The 21,586-nt window shown below is 39.7% G+C and overlaps 1 protein-coding gene across 6 annotated transcripts in view; it reads left to right on the top strand.

Moving 5' to 3' along the window:
- The window catches only part of dysf (dysferlin, limb girdle muscular dystrophy 2B (autosomal recessive)), a 102,036-nt gene that overhangs the window by 65,946 nt on the left and 14,504 nt on the right, over window positions 1-21,586 (top strand). For all 6 annotated transcript variants that reach the window (XM_042215644.1, XM_042215645.1, XM_042215646.1 and 3 more), the window contains 6 exons: window positions 4,072-4,170; window positions 15,051-15,179; window positions 15,429-15,584; window positions 15,765-15,856; window positions 18,247-18,417; window positions 18,627-18,769. In XM_042215644.1, coding sequence (XP_042071578.1) covers window positions 4,072-4,170; window positions 15,051-15,179; window positions 15,429-15,584; window positions 15,765-15,856; window positions 18,247-18,417; window positions 18,627-18,769 — 790 coding nt within the window. The remainder of the gene's footprint in view (window positions 1-4,071; window positions 4,171-15,050; window positions 15,180-15,428; window positions 15,585-15,764; window positions 15,857-18,246; window positions 18,418-18,626; window positions 18,770-21,586) is intronic.

Genomic DNA, 21,586 nt, shown 5'->3' with positions numbered 1-21,586 from the left:
GGCAAAGTCCATCTTTTATTCACAGTCTACGGTTCCACAGAGTAACCTCCACAGATGATTCACCGGGTGAATTGCAGCTTTTTGGGAGGCTCCTGATGTCGTCGATTATGTAAGGTCACAATTCATGCTGTTGGAACTTTGGCATGCTGGAACTTATCACAGATTATAATTCATCTAAAAACACTTTTCTTTTCTTGTTAGAGAGCAGCTCCCTCGTGATAAATGTGTATGTTTTTGACATTACAAGGCAACAAAAAGCTCCTAAACGCTCTGTCAGATTTGGCTCTTTATGTGTGTGAACTTTAAAGGAAGCCTCTTCCAGCCCCACCTGTGACCTCTGACTCTGTTGTGGATGGGGTTTCCCCACAAAAAAAGCTTTTATGAAGCAACTTGGTGCTCTTATGAACTCTTATGTAAATGCACTCGCTCTGCTCGTAGAGTTCTTGGCAGTGCCAGTCTGGTTTGGTTAGGCTGGCTTTCCCCACAGGGCATAATGATAGGCTGCAAACCACACCGACACCCTGACCAGACCACTACAGGCAGTGTGTGTGTGTGTGTGTGTTCGATCTCCAGAGTGTATACTTAGTACAGAGTCTGGAACACTCCACCGGCGGCCTTAATCTGTCTGAATCAGGAGTCGTGGACACACACACACTCACTTTCTGGCGCCCTGGTCATCAATGCTTGGCACCAGCAGCACACAGAGGGCACATAAACACACAGCAGACACTTCACGCCTCAGACACAGGGCACCGTGCATGTGTGTGTGTGTGTGTGTCATGTCCTAGTTAAACGCCACGTGCTGACCTTTTCCATGCCATGCTGCCACTTTGGAAAAATTAGGAATTCCATAGTCCCCCTACTTCTCCTGTGTGCATGTGTGTGTTTCTGTCTCAGAGTTTGTGGGAAGTAGGAGAAAGGGGATTCCACACAAACCCAGTGCCATAAGAGCACTTTTGTTCAACATTTATGCCTTTACACACACACACACACACACACACACACACACACACACACACACACACACAGGAAAAAGTGGCGCATGCGTCACAACTGTGTTTCTGGAGTGTTCCTCAGAGGGTTGAAGGTTGCAGGGCGGGGATGAAATGTGTGTTTTTGTATGTGTGTGAAGATACACACTGTAGGTTGATCTGTCCCCACTGTATTCTCAATTTTTGTGGTCGCTGTTTCCTTGTTGTGAGCAGCCAGCAGCTTGCCATCACGCACACACACACAGTGAGATGGACAGACTTTTCGCTTCTGTGAGAAAATAATCAAAAATGAGCTTTTAAGTAGCTCTGCGGTCGGCGTTGCCAATGTGAGCAGACTTTTAGTAAATTTGATGGATGAGGCAGCTTCACGCTTGAGAAAATGGAAGTCTTGATAAAACACATGAAACAGGGTTTCTTTCCGAGATGTCACATATTTCCCCAAAAATCACATCGTATAAATCAAAATGAATCCAAACCTCAAAAAGCCATCAGTCAAGATTTCAAAAACAAAGATATATATTTTACCCTCCAAAACAGAACGACATTGTGAGCGCAGGATGACTCATAGCTGTAATAGTAAGGCTTTAACAGCCTTTGATTTAATGCCAGCAGTCATTTTGTAATAGCGGGATTTATTTCTTCTTCTACTTTTTTTTTTTTATATGGTGTATGTTTCATTTTGGATTGAAACCCCTAATGTGCTATGAGAATAAGTATTAAGAAATGTGTTGAAAAGCTCCTTAAAATGTGTTTAATCCCTCTACTTTAATGCGTGGTTACAATTCTGTCAGCATTTGTGCGTCTGCACTGAGTGATCGTGCAGTCTATGGTGAAATTAAATTTCTCTCTGACCTGTCTTTTGTTGTTAACGCTGACACTAGATGTTACAGTGGGTAAGTTTTGGAGCGCACCGACTTATAAAAAATGCCATTCAAAGGGTGTGAGATGGTGTGGTTTTGCCAAAACCACTGAAATCTTTCACACATTATGCACTACCAGTGCATTATAATCCCCCAGCATCAGATGCTGCTGTTCTTTTGGCATCTGTGCCATGATGCAACGGGTTATTGATGATTGTAAGGGCCTTTGGTGTCACATTTAAATTGGTAGGCTTTTTTTTTCTTTTTTTTTTTTTTTTTTTTTAGCTGCAGGGTTAATTTTGTCAAACCAAAACACAATCTTTTCCCAAACCCAACCGAGTAGCTTTTGTAAGCCAAACTAACAGCAGAAATTAAAATTAGGTGAAGCAAAGCACGAAATGTAACACTGTGATTTATTACACCAGTGATTTATTGCACTTAAAAAACATTTAATGTGGACCTTTTAAAAGGGAAACTATATGCCCAACTGCACCCAAAACCCTTGTGCATCATGATGGAGCTCCAGTGTTTGACACCCATCTGGTGTGAAATTATGTTGGCAGTGCAATATGTGTAAATGCATCTCATTCTGGTAACTTTTGCACTTGCATGCATTTGCCCCATCTGTTAACTCAGGGTGGAAAATTAATTTTCCCAGCAGGCTACATGAGAAACTGGGACTGTTGTGGAGGGCCACACCAATAAGCTTAAAAATGTATATTAAGCAAAAGTGAGATCAGCTTAATTTAGTTCAACAACTCCATTCTGCTTAGTATTAACTTTCTATCTTTATAAAGTGGGACTATTGTGGCGGGCCGCATCAATAGGATGAGCTCAATATTACTCCGTATTAATTTTATTTCTTTATAAGCTTACTGTTGCGGTTCTTCACAACCATCCCAGTTTCTCACCTCGTAAGAGCCAAGGACTGTTGTGGAGGACCACACCAATAAACTGAACTCAGTTTTGCTTAATATTCATTTGACCTCTGTGTTATTGGTGCAGCCCTACACAACAGTCCCAGTTTCAGGTGGAGATTGGCTCCAAAAAAGAAAGAAATACTTAGGAAACAATAAAATCAAAGCAATCAATGTTTTCCAGAGACTGAGAAGTAATGCGTTTGGAGAAAACAAATTAAGAGACATTTTGCTTCTAACACTAAAAAACCTTTTTTAGATTATGGGTTTTTTTGTCAGAACTTTAAATGGTATTAAATTTAAGCAGGGGTATGTTAAATTTAGGGTTGCGCACAAATTACAAACTTGGATTCCTTGGATTCTTAGTCTGACCTCTTTCATACTCCCTTAATCACATGAACTACACCAGCCAATCTCTCGGTAGATAACTTCAGTCCAGCCTCAGTGAGTTTGTGTTTTCGGGAAGGTAGTTAACATTTTCACATTTTCACTACATCTGGCCTTGTCTGATCAGCATAAAACACCCAAAAAAGACAATGAAAGCACCAAGTATTTTTTGTTCCTGAAGAATATTACTAGGTTATAGAGAGACGTGGTGAAAAACAGCTTGGAGCAAGGTAGCAGAATAATTAATTTCTTCATGAATAAATATACATTTTTGGACTCTTTTGGCATAACTCGGTTCTTCTTATGTCCATGTTGATTTTTGTCCACCTTGTGCCAGTTCCCATCCCAGTGTTGCCCGTTTCCATTGCCTCAGAACGCCCATATACCATGACCTTAATGCCATGGAGTCACCAGAGACAATTTTTACTTGTGTTGACGTAACTTGGCTAACTCGATGTTGCCATGCGATCATTGGAAAAATCATGAAAAGCGCTGCAGTGCTCTACAAAGTCAAATAGCACTCACTGCAGGACTTTGAACAGGTTTGAAAGGTCAAAGGTTCTTCAGAAGAAGTTCAGATATCAAACAAACACAGCCCATAAACGACACAAAAATCACTTTCAGTAGCCACAGACAATTTGGTGGAATTGGAAATGACCTTTCAAGTATTTATTTATTTATTTTTAGTTTGACTCGTCAGGTAAATGAAGCAGCAAGAAAGTAATGCAAACATGAAGTCAAACCAACACAAATATTTTTTTAAATAATATTACGCAAGCCATAAGACTGCATGCAGAGCAAACCTGAATGATTCAAAAGTATCATTTGGGTTTTACCAAACAACACAGCCTTATTTATATTCAGCACCTCCTATTCAACCTTCCAAACTCTGACATCTGATTGTGTGACCAACAGGGAGAAGAGATTATGGACTGGTGGAGTAAGTTCTACGCATCGACTGGAGAGAAAAACAAGTGCGCGACTTATCTGGAGGAAGGCTTTGACACTCTCAAGGTAAGGATGTGTGTTAAGTGCTTGTAGGAAACAAATGTTGTTGTTTTTTTTGTTTTTTCCTTAACTAAATGTATATATCTTTCAAATGAAGCTTGCAAATAATACATGTTACAACTAGATACAAGATTCTTATTAAGTTTGTCTAGTATGATGTGGGAATTCATATATTCGAACATGCAATTGGCTATATTCTTTAGGCAGCTGTGGCTCAAGTGGTAAGTTAATTTAAAGCATTAATTGTATCCATCTTTTACTGGTCCAGCCCTTTGCAGCAGCCCTACTTTTTCCATTTGATCCATGAGAAAATTAACCACCTAACCCTTTATTGACCTCTTAGCATCCAGGGGTGGACAATTCGTTTTCCCAAGAGAAAATGGGACAGTTGTGGAGGGCTGCTTAATCAGTTAATAAATCTGAAATAACATTCGATTATTCTGACTCACATTTGACAAAATGTAAAGCTTCAAAGTTCCAACTGTCTGAAGCATGAACCAACACCAATAATGTAACAGCTTGTAAGATAGCATTGGTTTAGTACTAAATTTAGTTTAAATGGGGAGGCTGATGGTGAGAGAAGTGTGTCTTCTTTATTCCTACAAGGCATATCTGAAGTTATTTTGAAGCAGATGTATGTAAATGAATTCGTTGAGCCATTGGTCAGCAGAACTCTGCCAAATCTGATAAAACCTTTGCACAAGGTTATGGTTTCACTTATGACTCAGTGTGCCAGCATGTTCAGTGTCTTTGGCTCATCACACCAGAGCACTAAGCAAATCATGTTATGGATACTGCTAAATTAGTACAATTATAAGTGCACTTACCTGAATAATTTTTGTATACACCTGCTGTCACAGAGTTTAAACTTTTTTCTAACCTCTGCTTTGTCAATGCATCAGTGCAACAACACTCCTGTAGCTTTTGGGCAGCTGTGGCTCAGGTGGTAGGTTAATATAAAGGGTTAATGTGAAGTGCAGGCCATTTATCGTCTATGAAGGACTATGGAATACAACATTTTTCCATATGGGTAAGAGAGATGATCCAAATGCAGGACACTGCAGACTGAATATTAAGCAATAGGCAAGCCTTTAATGCAAACTATCAAAGAAAACTATCCTTCAAAGTTAAAACGTAAAACAATAAATAAGTAAATAACAGGAGATAATCAAAAGTCGAATACAAAATAGCCAAAAACAGTCAAAGGAAAAAAGAACCCAAGGAACATGACAAATTAAAAAATGTAATTGTTTCATTGTTTAATTGTCTTTGCGCTCTTTGGGGCTGCTTTCATGACTAAATAATTTTATGTGACATGTGCATCTTGTAAAACTGCACTACATACTATTACTATTTGAGGAAATATGTAAGTTCTTGTGATATCTTTGTATTTCTATAATAATATGAAATTTATGCACACATTCCCCATTTTTCCCTGTTAAGGCACACATTCCACAAAGTTTACTTATTGTATATGGTGTGGTTTCCTGGCCTTCATAAATAAAAGATTAATAGACGCTAAAAGGTAATTGTCAGCTTTGAGCTGAAAGGTTTGCAGCTATTATTTTTATGATTTGTGTAGTTTCAGACCAAAAATAAAGATCATGTTCAATTACAAGAGTTTACCTATTTAATTTACATAGTATTTATTGTGTTTTTATTCTTTTTCATTAGTATTGTAAGTCACATAATAATTGGAAAAGTGTTGTACATTGTTTTGGGGTTTTGTATTTCTTCTGTTGACGCTTTTGTCATAAAAATAACCCTGACGTGCATTGTTGGGGGGGGGACAGTTTTATTCAGTGGTAATCTGACACTATCTTCCAAAATGCTTATTTAACATCTCCATCAATGTGCATGTACACTGTCACTAAATAAACAGACACTTTTTTTCTTTTGTTTTATTTCTAGGGGAACAGTTTTTTTGGGACTGGGAAAGTACCCCTTAATGAACCACCATTATACTTTAGACCCTTGATATTTACTTTGCAGTTTGTGTCTTGCAGACATAAACTGCGAAACTTAATGTAAATGCACAAAGTGGACCTTTCATCTTACAAAGCAACAAATGTATTAGATTGCCTTATTAGATCTTTTTAGAAACAATAAAACATAATTTAGTTGAAATCTGCCAAAACCTGATATTATCTATTATGCAACTAACAAATCATGATTTTATATCCAAATGTGAGCTGGTACACTAGACTTCTCTGAGAAGCTTAACATTCAAGATGCAAGTAAATAACTGCACATGGGTATTTTAATCAAAGAACATTGATGTGCATTATTAACAATATAATTTTGATGAAAGAGTATGTGTATATTGGTGGATTATTTACTATAGAAACTTTGTAAAAATGCATTTATTTTAATTATTAGTACTGTTTAGGGCAGCTCTGGCATAAACCTTATACTGGGTGGTGGTTTAATAAATTTGTTAGCCACTGTATATCAGCTCAACACAGTGGAAGCAAAGGAATATGCATTGAAGAAAAGAACATGTTGGAATTACGTAATTCAATATAGATGTTGGTTGCACACAGATGTTTTGCTTTGGGAGCAAATTGAACAATTGAGTTAAATTAACACTTAACTTTAAACCATAAAGCAATTCCGTTAAATACACCTAAGATGCTTACATAAATCCAAGAGATGGCCCGTGTCCTTTTTTCAGTGTATGCGTATATGCTTTTAATTTACCCAAAATAAACAGAGCAATAAAATATTGCATCTTGAGATGTAAAAGTGAAAGACTACACCATTTCTATCTGGGGACACTGGCTTTCGGAAATGTGCTCATAGTTAGTTAGCTTGGAGTCAAGGCTGGACTGGGACAAAAAATCGGCCCGGGCATTTTGACTAGAGACCGGCCCACCAGGATAAAGATTGAAAATGTGACGTCATTCAGGGGTAAAACCGCAAAGGATTCTGGGAACTTGTGGCAAGAGGTACTAGCGCACGCAGGCTTTCAATTGAACTCAGTTACACAGCGATAAAAAGAAACCCAAAAAATGGCAAGAAGCTGTTGTATTATTAACTGCAATAGCCGGTCGCATGACAGCCACGGGAAGCCGACGGGTAAAGAGATCGTTTTTTTTATCGGATTACGTCGTTGAAGAGAAATTTTTTAAGCCATGTTTCCGAAGTAAGAGCCGACGGATGGTCTGGATATACCAAATATAACGTCCCAGAACACTCCAGCTCACATGTTAGTCTGCTCCAAGCATTCCCACAAAGGTCAGAGTTTTGTAGTAGTTAATACGTCATTTTTCTTAACATAATTGGTGATATAGGTTACAAGCAAGTCTGGCGCTGAACAGAAATTGTCGCGCTATGCTCCTTTGTTTATTGTGCATAAATAGTGAATTGTCCTGACACAATATTGGTTTCGCTTCTGTTATTATGGTACATTGACAAAAACATATACTTTTATTCACAGGATAAAACAGTTGTTTTGTATCACTAATTGCTCCAGTACGATTACAGCATACAATATTATTGTCACTGCTACATTTCTGTAATGCTACCAGAAATTATTTCCACTACTAATTAATTACCGTTGAGCTCAAAGGTCTATTAATAAACGGTTAACGAATGTGTATTTATGACGACGATTTGTGAGACTGGTAAACTTACCTTTGTTCGTACGATGGTCTTTCGTTCTACACGGTGCATTTCAAGGTCCTGTACCCATCCGTCGGTAAACTGTACCTGGGCTTGTTGCAGTGACCTGAAGTTACTAAACTTCATGAGTGTATGCACTCACTCCAAGAACCGTATAATTATAAATCTGAGCGTGGTGAAAGTTGGGCAGCACGCTAACGTCTTTTGTCCCTCTGTGTGCTCGTAAGGGTCTGACCCTTTCACTCCTTTGATTTTTTCCTCGTATCTTTTCTTTGTCTTTTCGTCGAGTCTGTCTTTGTACGGACCGGCATTGTTCTCCTTTTGTTTTGTACATTCCTTTTTTGTGCGGCAAAGAAAAAACAAGAAGGTATTGGAACCGGAGAATGAACGTTTTGCGGTGCTGCAAATGCTTGCATTTGATGCGGTACTTGGATTGTTTTGCCACGAGTTCCCGGCATGCAATGCGCGAAAATCACGTGATTGCTAAACAAGGGGGAGGGTGCATCCGGCCTCCTCGGCTGTAATTGGTCCAGCCCAGAGTCGATCATGACCAATTGGCCAATCCAACACCTTTCATTATATATACCCTTCCTAAAAAAAAAAAAAAAAAAAAAAAAAAAAAAAAAATCCATTCGGCCGATGGCCAGTCCAGCTATGCTTGGAGTCCCAACAATTAATTGATGTGTAATTCATGCACCTTGGATTTGTATGGACAGAAATTGACTTTTACCATACCCTAATTTCTGAGAGTATAATAGGGTAAAGGTAACAGTAGCAGAAAGAATAAAAAACTGAGAAAGTAATAAGAAAACATGAAAAAGATGGAGACGCCTTTAGCCTTTGTTCCTTTTTCTTAAAACCCGTTCATTGCTCTAAACCTCACCATTTAAATCATTTATCTGCCCTAATGCCAGTTCACTCTGTCAGTCTGTCATTCCCCTCCTCCCCCTCTCTTCTCATGCTCCATCATCACAAGTCTCGGCATCGTGACATTCTGTCCGTTTCCCTAACTTCTTCATCCATGACTCATCCATGTTGAATTTGCTTTGGGAACACCACAGTGGGAGAGATTCAGGGAAAAGGCTGTGCTCTGATGTTGGCGACTCCGACATGAGCCGTCGTCAATGTTTGTCTGTAGTCTGGTCCTTTAAGAGTCTGCCGCCATCCCAGGAGCAACCCTTGATCGCCCACGCTCTGTTCAACCCTTATCCCGTTTCTCTTGGCCCAAACGGCGACCTTTCCTTCCACCGGGATTCAAAGCACACGTCAGTCTCTTGTCTGATTCCCAAACAAATGACTAATCATGTCAGAATGTTGCCTTTTTTATTACTCTTTAATTAGAGCTCTAACCTCTGCCTTGAAAGCCCTTTCACATCATCACAGCAATAACAACAGCTTTTCTGCATGTACCCTGACATACATGTTGTACAAAGTCAAAATCAACGGCTTAAAAATAAAATATTAGTAATTGATAGGCTTTAAGTGTATTTATTAATATTATTAAATCACATAGCAACACAGTTAGTTATGAATCTAATGAAAAAACGTTTAAAAATAGGTTTTGACATCCAGAGATTTTCCATAAAAGCCATGCTATATATGCTGTAATGTCAAATAATATTTCTTTGCCTCTTTCTTTATATGAAACCATTAAAGTAGAGCTCAAACTAAATGGCACAGTAGAGAACAATTACATCTTGCCCAATAGTCATTGACCCTTGAAAGACTCTTTCCATTTTTCTAGTGGTTGTATTTTTTTTCAGTCAGCAGCCTATTAAATGGTTTCACCCTGGCCGATGGAAACACATCTAAGTCACCTCTGAGTTTTTGCGACATTTCAAAACTTTGCTCAAAATTCAGTTGACAGTTGGATGGAAACTAGTGAAATGACCAGTGAGCCACTGATTCCATCGTCACGTTGCCTCACTTTCACCCTTTCACCGACCAGCTCAGTGCCAACACCTCCTTTTGATTTACTCCCCCCTACCCCCGCCCCTCTCCACTTTTCTCCCACTCTGTTTCCTTTATGTCTTTGACAAGTCCTTAACTCAGATCTGCTACTGTCACAGGGAAATTAGCTGCTGTTTCCAACCTTTTTCAACCTCTTTTTCTGATTTCCTCTGACCTTTCACTGTCTTTGGGTAGCAACTGTCAGCAGACACAGTTTCCAGCCCTTGCTCTGACCTGAGGAAAATTTGCTTACTTTTCTTCTCAGCCTTGGCTTTGTGCTCCCCTCATTTTGTCACCTTTCTGGTTCTGTTTCCATCTCCTCCTGCTGCTGCAAAAACCTTTTCAGTTACATCACCAATTTAGCACACTGGTGTGCCACTCATATGAAGGTGGACAAGAAAATGACATTCGAAAAGGGCTAAATATTTGAGAACAAGTGAAAATAGAGACTTTGCTAAAAAAATAAATAAACTGGCATAAATGGGAGAATAAAATTAATTGTCTGGAAGAGTAATGCAATCCACTAGAGAATAAGTAAATACCACAAAGATTTTCTTCATCAGAATGAATGAAATTTTCACTGCATGTATTATTGTAGGGTCTTTACCTTACAATATGAAGCGTCTTGAGCCAACTGTTGTTGTGATTTGGTACTATATAAATAACATGGAATTGAATTGAACTTCAGTGTGGCCAGTTCCCCGCTATCACTATAAAAAAAGTCAAAATTAAGAAAGACCTTATTTTTTTTTTTAAACATATGTTTTTATCATCATATTGTACGAGACTCCTCAGACCAGACAATGTCCTTCCAATCTTCTAGTGTCCAGTTTTGACAATAGAAGCTTGTGTGAATTTTAGCTTCAGTTTCCTGTTCTTGGCTGACATAAGTGACACTCGGTATGGTCTTCTGCTACTGTAGCCAATCTTCTTGTGAATTAAGAGATACCATTTTGCAAATCTTCATTTGTAAAATAGAAAAAACCCTGGTGATTATTTGTGTTACAGCTCAAAGCAGTCCAGCTGTTCTCCTCTGACCTCTGGTATCAGTGAGGCATTTTTACCCCTAGAAGTGCCGCTCACTGCATATTTTCTCTTTTTCCTGACCACTCTCCATTTGGTCATCCTAGTATCGGCAGTTTCTGAAATACTCAGACCAGCCTGTCTGTCACCAATTACCCTGTGACATTCAAAATCATTTAAATCGGCTTCATTTTGATGATAAGTTTGAAGTACAGCTAAATGCATGGGTTTGCTGTCAGACAAAGCCTTGGGTTTTGCCACTATGATGCTTCAGCTGCAACAGTGTTTGAATAAAATAAGTTTGAAAGCACCAAAAAGTTCACATAAAACTTACTTTATATTATCGGGCTAAATACATGGTGTTAAACATGATGAAGACAAAGGCTGTGTTAGATAGACATGATAGCAATATGCTCTGTCAACACGCAATGATTAGCACAAAGATAATGCTATGCTTTGCTAGCAATGCTAATATCAAAGCTAATATTTCTCCATATACTATTTTACAACTGTAATAATCTGTGTGGAGTTGCATGTATTTTGTGTTTCCTACCATTTTGTAAGATTTATTAGCTCCAGTTTCCGCAACGCAGACATCTTTGAACTTAAACTTAAAAAGGCAGGAGGCATGGCACAGTCAAGACCGTGTTAATGCTCTGGTTTGAAACATGCAAACAAATGACACTAAGGCTACGTGCACACTAATGCGTTTTTGTTTAAAAACGCATCGTTTTCTCTCCGTCTTGGCCTCTCGTCCACACTGAGACGGCATTTTCGCTCATGGAAAACGCAGCGTTTTCAAAACGCTCTCGAAAATGGATACATTTGAAAATGGTGCTTTCGCGTCGCAGTGTGGACAGTGAAAACGCAGACTTTGTAAAACGATGATGCATGTTAGTCATATGTTGCAGTCATGTGACCAATTAAACTAAGATAGCGGAGGGCATTATACAGCAGTTGTTTTGTTTTTCTACTTTATACTTTTGTGTTACTCGCAGCAACAACTCCACCTCATTGTTAGTCCATTTAAAAAAACTTGGTGCCTTTCCTCGACATTTTGCCGCGACGTTTCAAAGAGTAAATAAGCGGCAGACAGAAATGAGGCAGGTCGAATCTTCTTGCATTTCATGCATGCGCAGTACTGGAACGTAAGCGTTTTCGTCCATTTCAATGTGGACACACAACTCTGTGAAAATGACTGAAAACGCTAGTGTGGACGCGAAGCGTTTTCGGATGAAAATGCTGTTTTCAAATCTATTCAGGCTAGTGTGGACGTAGCCTAAAGGGTTATCATTGCATTTAAATGTGACACCAAGTCCTAATCAAGCATCCAAACATGAGCAAGAGTCAGTTGAAGTTTTTTATGTGGTATTTCACTAAGTTCATGTTTGTCACATCTGATTTTTATGCAGGGCACATGATACATGGTTTATCTCATTGTGTACAATGACCTTAAAGTTAATACAGGCTAGAAGAAAGAGTATAATGCTAATGCTAGTGCATAGCTTGTAACACTCTAAAAGTTAGCTAGCACTAAAGTGATTATAGCAATTTAAAAAAAAACTATTCATCATTTAAACAATTTGGTAAACCAAGTCATAAAACAGCTTTGACTGGTGACATTCAGGAACAAGAGCTGTGATTGCCACTGTGGTTTCTAGTGGGTGTGCTGCATTTTTTTTTTTTTTTTACTTTCTTGCTGTCTTACATCAGCCTTTACCTCATCTCCTAATTTTTCCATTTTACCTTCTTTGTACTGTCCTTTTCAATCCACACAGTGATGTTCTCTCAAACCTTGGGCTTACTCCACTGCTTCCACACTCTGACCACTCCTTTCACATCTTTGCTTCTGCCCTGCAACAGACAGCAGAACTGGTTAGTTTTGCTTCTGTCACAAAGACACCGCTGTTACCACCCTTGTTATGACTTCGCCTGTCTCTTGGCGTCTCCTTTCCCACCGCCTTCCATCTCTCTTGGTATTGGGTGCATTTCCAAACTTGTCTTTCTCTGTTGAGAACAAGCCAGCTATTTCTTAGTCAGAACCAATGGCTTTTTTGAGTCTCTGCTTCATGGTAGATGTCAGTACAAGTTCAAAGTGTTATTTTGAGCTTTTTAAAAAAATAAAATAAAATAAAATGCAAACTGTTAACTGGTGAATTTGAGAAGGTGACCTTTAACGTTTTGATCGAGAAAGGTTTGCTATTTTCTGTCTTTTTTTTCATGTAAGGTTAATTTAGCTAAACTTTATATCAAAAACGTAATTTCTAAGTACATTTTCTATAAGTGATATGATTTAATCATATCGTGGTTTAATCAGCAAGGTATCTGTTTAGTACCTGTGTGTATCCTATACATTATTAACTGTATATGCTTTGCCAGAGCCTTTTTCTCCACGCTCTGCCTTGCCCTTTTGGGTTTGGTGTTGAAGTACTGAAATGAATCGCTGTTTCCAGACCTTTCATTCATTTACATCACCCCCGTCGTCGGTATGTTTCCACAGTTCCTGCCCCCATTCCTGCTTTTCCAACTCTTTCACCTCTCTCCTTTCACAGCATTAACCGTACACCCTTCATTTCATCCAACACAACCCCCTTGTTTCTCCTCATTTCCTAACAATCCTCTTTCCTCCCCTTCCCAGTTTAATAACAAAGTAAATGGAAAGCATCTCATTGCTTTCACAACCTTTCTCCTCCCTCTTTCAATTCATTTTGAAAAAGTGCTTGCAAGACCACTGTCTTAGTTTCTGCATAACTTGAAAAAAACATTTGCAAGAAAGAAACAACAGCCTTTTGTTTAACAACAATCTTCCAATAATGAGATTTGGGAGTGCACATGTTCCCCCAGCAACAGGTTGTTATCACAGGGTCACTGGCTGGTTTGTTGGACTGCGTAAGTGGAGACTTTAGCAAGCATTTCACCAGCAAATCCCATTAACATCCAACAGCCACTCGCAACTGGTTGGGGAATATGTGTTTTTTCCCTCACAGATGGTTGCCAGATGGTCACAGATCAGTCTCTGTGCCTGTGTGACTGGAGCTCATTTCAGTCTATCCTACTTTTTCATCATAATTGTTACAGATGCGAAATTTCAAACACAAAATTGACTGGTGTCACAACCTGTAGCTGGTGACAAATATGAGATTTCAGTTGGCTGCCTCTTTCACATACTAGATTGTGACTTTCCAGAACTTGATAAGCTGAAGAAAGTCAATGAATTTGACTGAGTTAGTGAAGTAGAAAATCATCACTAATGAAAACAAATTAATCTAGTCGTGCTTTGGACCCATTGAATTCTCACACATGTGTATCTAATTTGAAAAAAAACTTGATAAACTTGATAATGTCTTAAAAACTGAACATGAATTAGATGTAAACACCACTGTTATTCTTATATATTGATGAGCTCTTTAGCTTTGCATGATTCACAGCTTAAAATAAGCCTTGTGTATCTTTTACTGGACCTCAATTCATCCATGTTTGGCTTCTCCCTATTTTGACCAACTTTATTGTGATTGGCTGTCCCTCATAAAAGGCTTGAACATCAGGTGGTCTCCTCTGTGGACACTTTGCGTTGCATGCATCTGCATGCATCCGAGGCAGTGGACTTCAGTGAAGTATAACAGGAATGATTACTCAGCCGTGGTGCCTCCAGCTGCCTGTGTCCTTGTCTGCAACAGAGTATAATTGAGGCCTTGGGGATATCCCCTCTCTATGACATCATGCAGATCCAAGACTTGGAAAACCTCAGTCTGAAGGCTGAGCTTTTGGCTCACAGGGATTACTTTTACATACTCTGAATTCATTATTTGAAATTTTAAACATGTTGATTGCGACAGATCCAAAAAGCATTTTCTTTCTCATTCTCTGCGTTTACATTCACAGCCCTTCTTCTTCTTTCTCTTTGTCTACTCACCAATTTTCATTGGCTCTGATGTTTTCATGTTCACTACTCTAAATAGTAAGCATATGATGTGTCCTCCTTCCATACCCCAAGCGTCTCTTCCTTTTATTCCTTTCTGAGTCTTCTGTAATTTAAAATATGTCTTTCATTCTGTCATCTCCACATCTTGTTGCGCTGTGGACTTTCATCCATCTCTGCCCCTCTTTTACACTCTCTTAAATGTCTTTTTTGTTTTTTACTCCTACCTCCTTATTCTGCTTTTCCTCTTTCTCTCTTTTTTTTTTTGCCCCAAACGTATCTATTACTTTGTAATGTGTGAGTCAGCTATTAAAATAGACCTGTTTTAGGGCTAAATAAACTCCTATCCCGCTCTGCTCTTCCTCCTCAGGTGTATGACCGGGAGCTGGAGAAGATCGAGGATTTTAAAGGACTCTCTGATTTCTGCCAAACATTCAAACTGTACAGAGGAAAGACTCAAGATGAAGGAGAAGATCCCTCAGTGGTGGGAGAGTTCAAGGTAAATGCAAAGTTTAAAAGTTGTTCAGTCGAGTCTCACTATTTGCCATTTTCTTCTAGTCGCCACATTGCAAGTTGTTGCAGCCTGATGTGAAGTTACGTATCACGTATCACATGCTAAATTGTGCCTAGAGCTTATCTCGATTCATTCATCTTTGTCGGTACTTATTAATTTAAAAGCTTCCTTTACACCACTTCACATCTACTTCTTTAATTCACAATCCCTCCACCCCTCTCCCTTATGAACCAGGGCATGTTTAAGATCTACCCCCTGCCAGATGACCCCGGTGCCCCTGTTCCCCCAAGGCAGTTCAGAAAGCTGCCTCCCAATGGCATCGAGGAGTGCTTGGTCAGAGTCTACATCATCCAGGCTCATGGACTCCAGCCCAAAGACCCCAATGGGAAGGTATAAGGGGAGAAAGGGAGAGAAATGTAGAAGAGGATGGCTAGAAAATGTAACCAGAATTAGGTACTCATGGTTAGGATACTCATTAAGGTCAAGGAAAAGATTTGTACCAAGGAGGGTATAAGTGATACCAAGTAAATAGAAGATGACATGAGTTAACAGAAAGCTTGTTGTTTTCAGTGTGACCCGTATGTGAAGATCATGCTGGGGAAGAAGTCAGTCAACGACCATGAAAACTACATCCCCTGTACACTGGACCCAGTCTTTGGAAAGTACGTACACTAATGCCTCTTTGGTCTGTCCCTCTTTCCCCCCTTTCTGTCTATCTGTGCCTAAAACCAAAAGTCTGGACTTCCCCGATCTTGCCGACTCGGAGGCGATCCACAGACTTTCAGAGTCTCTGGTCTAGAGGCAGGCTTCCTTAAACTTCACTCCTCTATCCTCTGTTATTCCATGCAAACCAGCACACCCTGGCACATATTTCATACCACTTGACATTTTCAGTGCCATAAACCGCAATGGTTCACAGGGAACTGAATACCTACCCATGGGTTCCTGTTAATTGATGAATTGTTTTATATTGAATGTCTTAATATCAATAAAATGTTAAAAAACAAAATACAGAACAGGAAAATATACCATGAGAAACTATTTATTACACAATTTACACAGGGGTAGGATGAAGTGTACACATGTTGCACTGTTGTCACGTATCATGTATAAAGGTCCCAATCTGTCCCCAAGTTAAAAGGATGTGGATTCAGCCTGTATCTAACTGTGCCACAAATCTTTGTGTATGTGTAGAGGGATGAAGGTTGTATGTCCCGGCTGATTCCTAGTTTGGACAAAAATAATAATAATTGAGGATGCAGTACAAAAACTAACTTTTAAATGTTATTCTTTAACTAAACTGAAGTTTAAGTTTTGCATTTGTTTATATTCAGCACTCTGGGACTGATTATGCTCATTTCCACATCCTCATGTTTATTCTTGAGCTCTACTAGAGTCGCTTTGCAAACTTCAAATATTTGTTAATCTTATATTAGGACTTGTTCCTCTGTCTGTTTACCTCTAGCTGTTTTACTGCCCTTCCTTTTAAGGCCACCTCCTTGTTAAGCTAACTTCCCTGTGATTGGATGTCCTTTACAAACAGAAGGTTTGGGTGGGGCTATTGTGCTCACAGACAGAGCAGTTTCCCTCTAATGACTACATCCACTCTGACACCATACAGAGCCTAAGAGCAGACAAAAACTGCCTGAAACCTGAGCATTGTGCTCACAGGGATTACTTATACATATACAGAATGTATTATTTGAACCTTTGCTCATTTGCCATGTTTAATATCAACTTCAACCATCATATACATAAGCATAATTAAAAGTTATTTGAAAAAAAGTAATCAATTGGTGGTCGATAAAGCAAATAGACTTTTTTGGAGACTAATAAAACCAACTGAGTATGAGACGTCATCAGCAGGTAGCCTCTTTGCTTAGTTGGTAATCCAGCTCTGGTGATTGCTGCATAAATTTAGCATGAAGCAGTGTTATAGAGAACTTTTGTATAATTTTATTAAAGCTTCTCTCTATCTTTTTTAGAGCTAATAAAATATACTGACTTTAAAAGAAGCTGACAAAATGAAACTAAAGAGGGTACAATAATAAAACATGGATTCTTAAAATAATTAAAAGACAATCCATTGTAAAATGTTCATAAAACAAAAAAATCTTGATTAAAAAAACCCAACTAACTATCCTCTAACTATTCTATTCCACTTATCCTTATTCAGCTTCACAGTGGGCAGGAGCCTATCCCACCTACAATAGGGCGAGAGGCGGGGTACACACTGGTCAGGTTGCCAGTCTGACCCAGTTCTAACACAGACCCACAACCATTCAAACCTATGGGCAATGTAGAATAACCATTTAACCTAACCCCACTAAGTGCATGTCTTTGGACTGTGAGAGTACCCAGAGAAACCAGACAGACACAGGGACAGCTCTGCAAACTCGTGTCTTACATGATGATGATGAGGATGATGAGGATCCAGTCTAAATACATGACTCAGAATTATTTCCATAAGCACACATACTGAATTCACTCTGTCACTCTTTCGTATGCTTGTTACTCTATTTTGTGTCCTTCGCCCTTATGTGTGTTTTCTTGCCAGTAGGGGTCACTACACACAAACCAATCAGAGCACCAGACCACAGTAGAGCAGAAACTTGGTGCACATCAGAGCTCCGACTGCTGGCTGTAAACTGCTCTCAGTCAGTGTGACAAGTCGGTGCACACCAGCGTTCTGCTAAAATGTCTTTCCATAGACTCATGAAGACGGCAACAGGGGGATAGGCTTGACAAATGTCCTAGCAGACCAGCACACATTACTCATCACAGGAGTGAAACTTAAGAAGTTCCTTCAAGTGGACGTGCAGATTTATGCTCCTTTTCCAGGAGGTTTTATCTGACATTGCATGTTAGGACATAATTTTGGCCTTAAAAACCCCAAAAATTGTATCTGCATTTCAATCACTTCTACATGCATTTAAAATGTGATCGCAATTCCTGTCATTGATGTGGCCACACGAACGCGTGAGAGGCCACTGGAAAGCTCCTAATGCCTGAACCAAAGCTGAAAATCCTTTTCTGCTTTCCTTTTCTACAGGATGTTTGAGCTCACGTGTTCTCTCCCACTGGAAAAGGACCTTCGCGTGATGCTGTACGACCACGACATGCTCACCAAAGACGAGAAGATCGGCGAGACGGTGATTGACCTGGAGAACCGCTTCCTGTCCAAATATGGAGCCATGTGTGGCCTGCCACAGTCATATCATGTGTGAGGACACATTTTTTTCTGTTTATTAAGCTTAAACTGAATTTCAATTAAACTGATAAAATTAGACCCTGAACTGTTCCGGACGTCACCCAACAGAAATGGATGTGAGAACAAAAACCTTTTTTTGTGACAATGATTATAGACAGATATAACAAAATAAATAAGACTTTATTTATATTATTAGACGCTTTTTGTCTCTCACCTGTTAGATCTGGAGTAAACCAGTGGCGAGACCAGCTGACACCCACGCAGCTGCTATACAGATTCTGTGAGAGAAGAAATCTGCGGAAGCCAGTCTATGAAGACGAAGCAGTCCGCTTCAAAGGAGAACGATACATCGCTGCCGACCTCGGTGAGTGACCATTCCTCACAATTCAACTGAAGTATATAAACACGTGCAATAATAAATCTATACAGTTCGTTATATTGATACATTTATTGTATATAGATATGAAATACTTGAGCTGTACATTGATCAGGCATACAGTTTAGAGCACTGTCACTGAATCAGAGCATCTCCAAACCTCCCGCTATTATGGGATGTTGCCGGTCTGCAGTGGTCAGTTTCTATTAGAAGTGGTCCAAGGAAGGAACGGTGGTGGACCAGCAAAAGGGTCATGGTGGCCAAAGCTCACTGATGCACATGGCAGCAAAGACCGGCCCGTGTGGTCTGATCCAACAGACGAGCTGCTGTAGCTCGAACTGCTAAAAATGTCGATGCTTGTTCTGATAGAAAGGTGTCAGAATACAGAGAGAGTCACAGTTTGCTGTGTTTGTGGCTACATAGCTGCAGGCCAGTGAGAGTGCTCATGCTGACTACTGTCCACCACCGAAAGCACCTACAGTGACCACAGAACAATGGAAGATGGTGGCCTAGTCTGATGAATCATGTTTTCCGGGTTTGCGCGTTGCTCACTTGGGGAACACCTGGCACCAGGATGCACACAAGCCCACTGAGATAATGTGATGCTCTAGGGAATGTTCTGCTGGCAAACCCTGGGTCCTACCATCCATGTGGATGGTGCTTTGGCACATAACACCTACTTAAGCCTTGTTGCAGATCCTATATTCACCTTGCACAGGGACTCTATTACCACCTCCAAACCCCTTTTTGCCATAGTCCATATTGTTGTTTTTGAGATCTTTTAGCTGACTTCACTTTGTCTAATATAAAAATTTGGTTGATGAAGTATTTAAGCTAAGCAATGAGGACTGGGGCAAATACTGCATAACACAAAGAAGAGCAGTAGTTTACAACCTTACAGCAGTGAGTGGGAGCAGAGGCAGAGCAGAAGACGTGAAGGTCTCACTTTCAGTTTCACTGTCAAATGATGGCTAAATGCCTAAATAAATAAACAAATCAGGGATGCCATCATGAAAAACGTAAGAAATCTGATTTGAGAACAGTAAAACATTTTTAAATGAGTAAAAGGACTCCACAGATCAGATGGCGTTCTACCAGCTTTGGTGGACATGTCTCAGTCTTAGCAGCTGTTATGCTGTTTGTGTTTTGATTAGAGCGTCGCCGGCGCCGCCAAACACAAACACACTTTTCAGACAGCTGATTAAGTTGCTTACCAAAAATACAAACCGCAGATTTGTACCGTCCACATATTCACGTATGCTCAGTGCCCCTTAAGTACATTTACAGCAAGTAAATCAGTCTGCACTGTATTCGCACTGCACCCATATCCCCCTCGCTCTCTTCTTTTTCTTCCTTTATTTGTGCTTTTCTTCCTCCTTTCTATTCTCTGCTTTTCTTTCTTCATCTTTTCTGTTCTTCTTTCAGTTTGACCCCATGATTCTGCTCTTCACAGCATCCATCACGCCATCTACATCACCCTCATTTTCCCTCTTGTTGTTTCTTGTTTTTCTCTTTCCTTTTACCTCCTTGTCACCGTCCTCTCCTCTTTTCTTTTCACTCACTCTCATCATTATCTCGAACTTTCTGGCACCTTAATTTCTTTCTCTGTCTCTGATGTTTTCCTTCTTACGTGTTCTTTTCCACCATCCCCTCTCCATATTTGTTGGGATTTACATTATTCTTGGGTTGATATTGTTCATTTTCGCTTTTGATTTCAAGCTCTATTCTAGTCTAGTTTCAAAGCACATGTTTCCACATGTGCAGAACAGTTTATAAAAATAAAATTAATCATCCATACAAGCTCTTTTTTTCTGCACGTAAGTGCTTTTTATCTGACATTCACACTTCAATGAATACAACCCAGGGTTCAGTATCTTTCCCAAGGCATGCAAACTGGAGCAGCCAAGAATCGAACCACCATCTTTCCAATTAGTAGATAACCTGAGGTACAGTCACCCCCAACAGGCACCAGCAGGTCAGGAGTGAAACCAGGAGCATATTTGTAAGTAAGTAAAGTAAAATTTTATTTATATAGCACCTTTCTAGATAAAAAGATCACAAAGTGCTTCACACAGGGATGACGAAGTATAAAACAAAAACAGGCAAAAGTTAACAAAATGTAATTCTAAAAAGATGTGTTTTTAGCTGTTTTTTAAAAAAAGAACGACTGAGTCCACAGATCTTAAGCTCAGTGGGAGAGAGTTCCACAGTCTCGGGGCCACAGTGGCAAAAGCTCTGTCTCCCTTAGTAGTTTGTAGCTTTATCAGACATCCACAGGGTCAATCACAGCACGCTGTGATTAAGTCTCCCCTCAGGGCTAACAGGGAAGTGTTCAGTAACATCCTGAGGTGTCTAAGGAAGAACTTACCTTAACAGTTACCTGAACTAACACTGTGAGTCAATGTGATCTCAACATTTGGTTTCTTGGAAAAAAAAAAACTTTCTCAAATGAATCGCACCTTACATTTAATATCTTCTACTTCTTTGCTTCCCCCGTTCAATTTTTCCAACATTTCACTCCTTCTACTCACTTTCTTTTGATGCTTTCTCACCCTCATCACCCCCTCCTTCCCTGCCCAATGCCTCAGTTTTACCCTCCTCCTCTGCCACTAAAGAAATGGAGGTGTAGAGAAGAAAAAGGAGGTGGGGGATTGAAACCGCAGGACCACCTGAAGAGTGGAGTGATGAGATAAATATTCAAGATTCATTATCATCCCTGTGTGCACACAAAGCCGACCCACACATATGTTCCATGCAGGCTGCTACGGTGCGGGGGTCACGCTTGTCGTTTTTTTCTTTTTTTTT

Source organism: Haplochromis burtoni, unplaced genomic scaffold (assembly GCF_018398535.1).
Source record: "Haplochromis burtoni strain Fernald_Lab_line unplaced genomic scaffold, NCSU_Asbu1 Contig_781, whole genome shotgun sequence".
Lineage (NCBI taxonomy): Eukaryota > Metazoa > Chordata > Actinopteri > Cichliformes > Cichlidae > Haplochromis > Haplochromis burtoni.
Note: the sequence above shows the minus strand (reverse complement) of the source record. Positions and strands in the feature narration are given on the sequence as shown.